This window comes from Myxocyprinus asiaticus, chromosome 29 (assembly GCF_019703515.2).
Source record: "Myxocyprinus asiaticus isolate MX2 ecotype Aquarium Trade chromosome 29, UBuf_Myxa_2, whole genome shotgun sequence".
Classification (NCBI taxonomy): Eukaryota; Metazoa; Chordata; class Actinopteri; order Cypriniformes; family Catostomidae; genus Myxocyprinus; species Myxocyprinus asiaticus.
Genome location: NC_059372.1, coordinates 39,438,882 through 39,449,018, shown reverse-complemented (window position 1 = coordinate 39,449,018; position 10,137 = coordinate 39,438,882). Strand labels below are relative to the sequence as shown.

Sequence of the window (10,137 nt, the reverse complement as noted above, 5' to 3'; positions counted from 1 at the left end):
CGATCAGGCCTGTATGGTAGAGTGGCCAAATGGAAGCCACTCCTCAGTAAAAGGCACATGACACCCCACCGGGAGTTTGCCAAAAGGCACCTGAAGGACTCTCAGACCATGAGAAACAAAGATTGAACACTTTGGCCTGAATGGCAAGTGTCATGTCTGGAGGAAACCAGGCACCACTCATCACCTGGCCAATACCATCCCTACAGTGAAGCATGGTGGTGGCAGCATCATGCTGTGGGGATGTTTTTCAGCGGCAGGAACTGGGAGACTAGTCAGGATCGAGGGAGAGATGAATGCAGCAATGTACAGAGACATCCTTGATGAAAACCTGCTTCAGAGCGCTCTGGACCTCAGACTGGGGTGAAGGTTCATCTTCCAACAGGACAACGACCCTAAGCACACAGCCAAGATAACAAAGGAGTGGCTCCGGGACAACTCAGTGAATGTCCTTGAGTGGCCCAGTCAGAGCCCAGACTCGAACCCGATTGAACATCTCTGGAGAGATCTGAAAATGGCTGTGCATCGACACTCTCCATCCAACCTGATGGAGCTTGAGAGGTCCTGCAAAGAAGAATGGGAGAAACTGCCCAAAAATAGGTGTGCCAAGCTTGTAGTATCATACTCAAAGACTTGAGGCTGTAATTGGTGCCAAAGGTGCTTCAACAAAATATTGAGCAAAGGCTGTGAATACTTTTGTACATGTGATTTTTTTTTATTTGTAATAAATTTGCAAAGATTTCAAACAAACTTCTTTCACGTTGTCATTATGGTGTATTGTTTGTAGAATTTTGCAGGAAATAATGAATTTAATCCATTTTGGAATAAGGCTGTAACATAACAAAATGTGGAAAAAGTGAAGCGCTGTGAATACTTTCCGGATGCATTGTATGACTTGTGTGTAGCAATGAACAAGGAAAACATACAGTGACTCGTTACGGGGCCATAATTCGTGTAATCTACATAAATAATATATTAGAAATAAGCATAACCTAATAATGTACTTAACTGAGTCAGTAATGGTAATCTGATTACAAGAATATGAAATGTAATGAATTACACTATTTTTGACTAAAGTAATTATATTGCAGTAACTAATCACTTTGTAATTAGATTACACCCAACACTTGTTATAATCCCTAAAAAAGGAGAAAAACACTGAGCCAGACAAAAGATAATACAATATATATAATTTTTTTTTAATTAAAGTCAAAAACCACATGCATCTCCAACCAACAGTTCTGTACTGTCAATTTCTTTTTTGCTTAGATCCTCAATATTCAACCTAAAAATCTGAAAACAGACTGCATATAGCACAGATTCAGTAACACAATGCATGGGGTGCATTACCAAAAAAAAAAAAAAACTAATTTTGATAACAGACATGAACACACAACCTTGGGTGACACGCAAGTTGAGAAGCCTAAAACAGCTCCATAACACATTAATGGTGCATAGCTTTTCATAAACCCACTAAAGAACATGGTAAAAACCAAACCCATCCATGGAAATTCCACTCTTTGTTTAGCAAACGTGAACCTAATGCAGACAGGTGATACTGTCTTACATCAAATATTGTCTGTGTTATGGAGTTTATTTGTGCTTTTCAAATGTAGCGTTACCCAAACTTTTCCTGAATCTTAATCGGCGGGAAGCACAATAGAGTTCAGAGGAAAATTTCAGTATAGTGAGAGTATAGACTGTAAATGTCAAGATATGATAGGCATGCTAACCTGGCATGCTGATATTTTGTTAAATAGTTTTTGAGACTGAACCAAAGTGTCCTGTGCTGCTCAGGAGGCAATTGGTGCCATTTCTGGATGTCTTTAAACTGGCAAATGTAATACTGATTGAGATTACAGTTGATAAAAGATCTTACATTAACTGTTTTTAATAAGAGTGCTGATCTACTGTAGGTTGTAAATGGAAAAACAACACTACCCTTTGGCAATGTAATAGAATCATACACCAGAGCAGCTCTTACTCTTTTTAAATACAAGCCCATGGATTGTAAAATGGAGACCTCGAATTCCAATTGGATTCCAAAGCATGACAGCTGCTCCAAGACCATGGTGAGGCAAACCTGTTTGCAATGTAAATCCCTATGAACTGGAGAAATACTGATCCAAAGACAGTTTACTCCAAAAAGTCAGTTTCTTCAACCAAACCATGCATATTTTAATATCAGCAGACATTATCTGCTAAACTTTAAATGGTTACAGAGATTACCTTCCTGTGTCAAGACAAATAAATCAAGTGCTATTCGACAGATTGAGGCTCATTTAATCCCACCGAATTAAGCCTTGTTACACTATAGTTTACCCTTCCTTACACCAGTCCTCTCCTTGGTCTTGATACGAAGGCCTGGGTGTGTGTCAGTAGAAGTAGAACATTTTTAGTGGATGAAACATCAGATATCACTTACTCAATCACACACTCTCTCTCACTCACACACAAGCATACATACACACACACACCAAACTAATCTTTGATACATTAATAAAAAAATAATCAAAATATATTTTGTTTCCTTTTTTATTTACACAGTGATAGTTTACGGTAGATTGAAGAGGTTAGATATTGTAGTGTTTTAGTTATGTTGTAAAAAATATGTTTCCATTGTGTTATGATACTGGTCTGAGAACAGATCGAAGTGATCTGCCGTCTCGCGTTAGCTCTCTGGTAGTGCACATGCAGGGCAACGGAACTGCCTCCACCTGTCGGAGAACTTCATTGTAAGGGCAACATTTCAGGTGGTCTGCCATGCTAGAGATGTCTGCAAACTCCCACCTGTTAACTGGGCTAAAGGCTGTACTAAAACGCCAAACCTGCAATAAAACAAAATGGGTGATGGTTACTTAACTCAAGTTTACTTCGGTTTCTTCACGTACACTAGTGTATGCGTACAGGGCGAGTGACGTAATTTCATCATCAGCAGGGTATGTGAGCACAGTATGCATGCAGGCCAATTTTTTTTTAACCGAGTATTCTGCTTGCACAGTCTGTATATGTGCCTGGAATTGTTTACATTAATTAGTGGGTCTACAAGATGGCAACACTCACAGTTGGGCAGTTGCTTTCATGAAACAGTGCAAGACAACAACATAAATGCCAGTGAAAAGCAGGAAATTAAGGTGGAAACAGTGGATATGCAGGTCAAGAGTGTATGTGTGAAGAGGTCAGGAGATACCTGCATTTGTAAAACTCATACATAGACCACCTGTGTATGTGCACACGGTCAAACGGAATATACTTTGAATGGCTAGAGTGTTCGACTGTACACATAAGCTAGCGTACATATAAAAACCAAAGTATACATTGGGATTTATGGAACTGCTTGTCACTAACAATGTTATGGTAAAAATGTGTTACCTGCTCAGACTGTTTCTTTTACCAAATTTGAAAAAGGAGTAGAGTCAAAAAGAAATATGTAAATGGTCTGTAAAAACCAGCATGCAGTCATTGTTCAGCCATACTCTACCTTATCTTTTATCTGCCAGCTACGTCTTCCATCTGAATATTGCTTTTTCTCCCATTGCACCACCACCATGCCACGAGTCTGCAGCAGACTGGCACACACATCCCTCATTGTACGAGACACCATTGACAGCTGGCACAGGCCAAAGCCATCCACAAACCGTGCTATATGTTGAAGTACTTCGAATGGCAATCCACTCAGGTGATCACACTTAGGTTCTGTCACTGGTTCTGACACAGGTTGCACCCCAAATGACCTGAGGTGGCGGTCATGAACAACCTTTGAACCTTGATTGGATGGGCAGAATCTGCGCTGAGAGAACGTGCAGCCATAATACGCTAATGGGCAACGATGTTCCATCCAGCCATTGAGTCCAGAATGGATATCTCCATGAACATTTCGGAAATGTGAAAGGAACTCCTCTCGGCGGAAAAGCTGACCACACTCAAAGGTAAACATGGAGCCCTCTCGTGGAGCCCAGCTTGGGCGAGGCACGAGCTGCTCCAGTGTCAGATCAAGCCGCAGAGTGCAAAACGGACTTGGTTGCGAAAGGCGGGGCGCAGCTCGATCGCAAGCAGAGGCTGACGCAACCTCTCCAACCATCGTACTTGTTGCCAAGATGGCAGCAGGGAAACTAAATGTTTGGGTGCCAAAGTCAACATGTGTCCCACCAAATGCATAGACCATGTCAGATATCCGCCGAGCTCGTGGTGACTCCTCCAAGCAGAAGAGAAGAGCTGCAGCTGTAAAGTCAATTTCGCCAAGACCCATGGGGTCATCCTGCAGCTCCTGATCTAAATCTGATGTGTCCACAGCTTTGTCCTCCATTTTGCAACGTGGATGTCTATGGAGGAAGCCATCAGTAAATGACCCCTTCCGTCCATTAAGTGCAAGTGGCATAAAATTTCGCAGTAACTGAAGGTTCTGGAGTTTCCTCTCAAAAGCCCTATCTTCAAAGTCTAATGCCATTACAGGTAGTGCACTGTCTCTCTGGACAGTCAGAGCCTGAGCATGTATGGGCGGCTGCAGCAATGGTGCTTGTGTCTCCTGGATCAAGAAGGGGTGTTGGTCATATCTGACCTCTGGTCTATGGGGAATTAAAGGACCAACAAGTTCCCAAGAACCTATGGACTCTGAACATTGATGGTTTTCTGGGGTGGCTTCCATAATGTGATGGTGTGCCTCATCTTTACAATCTACAATACTATGAGAGCCATTACAGAAACCTTGCCTATCTATGTCCACTAACATGACTGGACAACACTCACCTAGTGCCTCATCATTAAGGTCTTTACAACAACCTTCTGAAAGAAAATGTGAAGGTGTTTCTCCATCAATAACCCCCACAGCCCCAAGCTCGCCCTCAACCTCATTAGTAATTTCCTTCATATCAACATCTGCAGACTCCAAAGTTTCTGATTGGTTGAGTTTACCATTCTCCTTAACCATGGAGACACTAATTGGCTCAGTGCCCTTAACAGCATCTCCTAGTGCACCAAGGGCAGAGGCCAAGCTCCTGCCAAGCTCCATCAGAGTTTGGTGCTCTTGAGGCTGTAACTCCTCCTTTAGTCCAGTGACCCCACTGGCTATTTCGAACCTGGTGTCTTGCCTCATTACTGATTCATGCTGTTCCCCATTGCATTCTAGGTGTGTAGCTGATGCATTAGTGGTCGTACAGTTGGTTTCTGAAGAATTGAGGTGGATCAGGATGTTGAGAGCTGCAGACAGGCTTTTGGTTGTCTCTACGGTGGTTTGGTAGAGCTCACCATAATGTTCTTCATTCAGGCCATTAATTCCATTGGTAATCTTGTCCTTTGAGCAGCCTGTTGTACTAGGCTCCATCTCAACCATCTCCATGTGCACACATGGAGCCTGAACAGCTGCGACTACACCAAGCTTTTCACTTTGTCCTGCTACCTTAGTCTTTTTCTCTGGGCCATTAGTGGGTGCCAGAGAGACAAGCTTGAGTGACGCTAACATGGTACGCTGGTCTTGAAGGGCAAGCGCCATGTCAAGCTGCTCCACCTCATTTGCTTCCTGACTGAGTCGCTCATATGACCGATAATCCTCGTCGTTCACTGGCCACCTGTTCCACTCCATAGTGCAGCACACCACACCTGCAGGACACACCTCAAGGTGGTCTGCCATCTGGCCACGGGCCAGAGTAAAAGGGCATCCTATGCTGTGGTTAAGACATGGCACCCTTTCGAGTGGGCACAGCAGCTTGTGTTCGACTGCCTTGCAGCCGTGGAAGACAGCACCACATACAAGTGGGCAGGTTATGAGGTCACAGGAAGTGCCGGGTTCAGGCTTAACCATGCATCGTCTGCTTATGCAGGAAATGCAGTGAACATGGGGCTCTTCCATTATTTAAGACGACAGCAGCAAGATGAAAACTGTGTGCGCAAGGCCTGGAGTCACAATCACTGGAAAACAACGACAGAGAAAAGACATTTAGATTCTCCTAAATGCAGACCATATAAGTAAACATTGTACAAACAGAGATGAACCAGGCGGCAACTGAAAATATATTGTAAATCTTAGGATAACTATTTAACATCATTTCATGGAAGTCCCAGTGGTTAATAGACACAATATACTATGGATGTGCAAAACTACACATCTTCAAAATCGACTAGTCAGCGGGTTATTTGTATGACTAGTCAACTAGTCTGTCCTACAGAAATATTCTGAGTTCAATACATGTTAAGCTCAATCGACAGCATTTGTGGCATAATGTTGATTACCACAAAATAAATTTAGACTTGTCCCTCCTTTTCTTTAATAAAAGCAAAAATCTGGGTTACAGCGAGACACTTGCAATGGAATTGAATGGGGCCAATCCGTAAATGTTAAAAATACTCACTTTTTCAAAAGTATAGCCACAAGACGTAAACAATGTGTTAACATGATTTTAGTGTAGTAAGATCACTTACTAACCTTTACTAAAGTTATAGCCAATTTTCAACTTTTGCCATGACAATGTAATGACAAACTCAAACTACTGTAAAAATTGAACAACTTTAATTCTGTTAAAACTCAATTATTTGAGCTGTAATGTAAGTGCTTTTATAAAATAAGCTTCACATTTCTGCCTTTAAACCCTCTAAAAATTGGCCCCATTCACTTCCATTGTAAGTGCCTCACTGTAACCTTGATTTTTGCTTTTTTTTTTTTTAAAGAAAAGGGAAGTTGAAATACTTTTTTGGTAATCAACATTATGCCACAAATGCTGTCCATTGAGCTTAACTTGAATTTAACCCGGAATATTCCTTTAAGGAAGGCCTGCATAATTACGCTGGTTTTAGTGTCATTCACCAGATACTAATCAGACATGTTTCTACATCGAACAGGGGTGTGTTTTCCAAAAGCATTGTAAGCCAACTATGGTCGCAAGTTCCATTGTTACCAACACAGTTTAACAATGTAAAATGTTGCTTTTGTGTCTTAAGCAGCTTTCTTGACGTAAATAGCTTTCTGCTGTCAATTTAAATGTGCTATTATAATTTTGCATCCATTTGACCTCTGCAGAAGTTACTACTCCACCCCCTGCGTAATGACATTAATGACAGCTGTTTATTGTTGAACCAATGTGATTCAAACGACAGATGAGTGACAGTTACTACGGTATTGGGAAACAGTCATGACTAGCTAATTAATTTTTCTAACGATACATCGTACTATGGTGGTTAAGTCGTTGTACGGGAAACACAACCCAGGGCGTTCAAACAGGATGCGTTCTTGTGTTCAAAAACACCTGGCTGTAGGGCAATTAAATGGAACACAGGGGCCTTGAGACATATTTTAAAAAGTTTAAATATTTTTAAAAACCAAACACTCACAGCACAAGACACATTGTGTTTTAGAAGGTGGTGGATTCGTTTCAAAAATCATGCTTTGATGGTTGCAGCAACAGTGCTTTAAAGGGGATGAATTTAGACACACAACTTCTCGGAGAGGATTTTAGCGTGCTGACAGTCCAACAAATACTGTGCTATTGTTAGCACGCTAAAGCATAGCACACAGACAACCCTCTCTTGGAAGTTGCATGTCTAATATTATCCCCTTTAAAGCTACTTCACTAAAAAGATTAAAGGTAAAAGAAAAAATATATTTATATATATATTTTAGATTAGATTAGATTATATTTAATTCAGAATGTAGAACTCACCAGTCAGCAAGTTGGTTGTTGGACAACTAACCACCCTGACATATCCCTACACTCCACACTGACAACTAGTATCTATGCAATGTCAAAAGCTTTGGGAACAAAACACTAAGATAACTTGCTTCATGACTCGTCATTTGTATCTATATATTTGAGCATATATTCAGTGGTACTGTATTATTACTTTTTGCATGTGACTACCTGACAGGAACAATAAGTTATTTTCATGTCAGGTTAAAGGAATAGTTCACCCAAAAAACGAAAATATGCTTATAATTTACTCACTCTCAGGCCATCCAAGATGTATATGACCTTCTTTCTTCATCAGAACAGGAGTTAAGATTTTTAGGAACGTATCCCAGGTTTTTAGCTTCATCCAATGCAAGTGAATGGACACCAATATTTGACGGTCCAAAAAGCATATTTAGGCAGCATCAAAGTAATCCTCACGACTCCAGTCGATTACGTAATGTCTTCTGAAGTTAATCAATACGTTTGTGTGAAAAACAAATAGCTAATTAAAACATTTTTAACTTTAAATCGACGCTTCCACCAGCTCTCTGTAGCTGTTTGAATTGACCTAACTCTAACGTGAAGTACGTTCCTCAGTGGTAAACAGAGCGGAACTTCTGAATTCTCATGTGAAAGCGCCAACGCGATGACGTCACACAACAGTGACGTCAGGCATTCAATGTTTACAGTAAGCGATTTTAAGTTAATAAAGTTTTAATTAGCGATGGATGAAGCTAAAAACCTAGGATACTTTCCTAAAAATCTTAAATCTTGTTCTGATTAAGTAAGAAGGTCATATACATCTTGAATGGCCTGATGGTGAATAAATTATCAGCAAACTTTCTTTTTTGGGTGAACTATCCCTTTAAAAGACAGTCATGCAGGGTGTCTATAATAAAATCTTCCAGTGTGTCTAGAATCAACTCTTATGGACACAAACATTTACTACACCTCATTAGAATATTCAAGACTAAAGACTAAATTAGAATTCCTAGGCTTAAGTCTGCAGATCATGACAGCCAAAGTTGTGGTAAGTTATACACCGATGTATCGTCAGGCAAATGAATTACCCAATATTTAGCAAATTTAGACTATTGGCATTGGCCAATAATGTCTGTCTGACCGATTAACAGAAGTGTCCCTTTCTCCATTGTGCCAGTCCCTATTACCAAAGCCTTGTAAAATTAATAAGGCATATATAAGGCATAAGGCATAAAATTAATAAAATAAAATAATTAATAAAAATAGTTTAACAAGTACAATTAATTTTCAGTAAATAATGCATAAAATAAGTGTCCATTGCATTTCAGCAAATTTGCAGTCATTTAGTTGTATTACATATAGGCCACCCTGCTCTTTAAATAAATAAAGGTATCAGCAATGGCAATTAAAACCCCTATGGGTCGACCACTAGTTGTAAATAAAGCATTAATCCACAGTGAAATCTCCTTTTGACAAATTCCTTCTGACGAAGTCTTCCAAGTTCACATAAACAAAACAGGCCAATTTAACCCAAAGTATTGCTGCTGTCCTACATGTCGTTTTGTAATGACACCAAATTAAACCATAAAACAAAAAAGGCACAGACAGCATTCAGAGATTTCATTAAACTTACTGTCGAACTTTGTCAACATAATCTGTTTTTTTTTTATCATGTTTACAATACAAGTTGTTAAACTGCAATTGGACAAACCTGAAACCCCTAAGCAAAATCATTTAACTCGTCATGTAGCAGAGAATAAAGTTTTGAGATGTTCTAGGTATTTTGGTCTTTATTTTGTAGATGTTCAACTTTGTTTAGCTTTATTGTGTTCTGTTGAGGTTAGCCTGTTAGCTAGCTCAACTTTTTGCCTTCAGTCTTTATAAACAAACTGTTCACTCACCCGCGGACTGTGTCACTCACTCACTCGCGCGTGTTCTTTAACCTGTCCGCTTTTACAGTGAAACGGGACACTTTGAAACACTGCTGGATATTTAGGTACACAATCATCACCGTTTGTCCTATCCAAAAAATGTTCAGTCCGGCCGGGACGCGCGCCAATGACGTCATTACGCTATACCCAGGCGTCACGACGTTGGGGTTTAGCGATCCGATATTTTTATTGGACATTGGATAGTCCTGTGATTTTGTTCTTTAGAAAAACAATCTATTGTCCATCTATTGATTCATTGTAAAAGTGCCCATGAGACTGTTAATCATTTATTTTTGGAGTGTCCTAAGGTATTTTGGAGAGAGGTAGAAAATAATTTCCAAAAAGAAACTAACATCACATCACTTTCTTCCAAATTAACAACAATATTAAAGTTTTTCTCAATTGATAAAGATAAAAATCTAGCATTTATATGCGATTTAATTATTATTATGGCTCGTTATTATATACATAAAGTCAAATGGATTGAAAAAAATACCTGTATTTGAACAATTTAAAACTGACATTAAAACATCTGGAAACTATCCCCAAAAGTAGAAAAAAGCAATACA

At 39.8% G+C, this 10,137-nt stretch overlaps 1 protein-coding gene across 1 annotated transcript; it reads right to left on the bottom strand.

Annotated features, from left to right (window-relative positions):
- Window positions 1-1,157: 1,157 nt before the first annotated feature.
- On the bottom strand, window positions 1,158-9,684 carry LOC127420028 (F-box only protein 30-like). The gene is made up of 3 exons (XM_051661958.1): window positions 9,539-9,684; window positions 3,479-5,901; window positions 1,158-2,825 (listed from the first exon to the last, which is right to left on the bottom strand). Exons 2-3 carry the CDS (start codon window positions 5,840-5,842, stop codon window positions 2,622-2,624), a joined length of 2,568 nt encoding a protein of 855 aa, XP_051517918.1. The 5' UTR covers window positions 5,843-5,901; window positions 9,539-9,684; the 3' UTR covers window positions 1,158-2,621.
- Window positions 9,685-10,137: the final 453 nt, after the last annotated feature.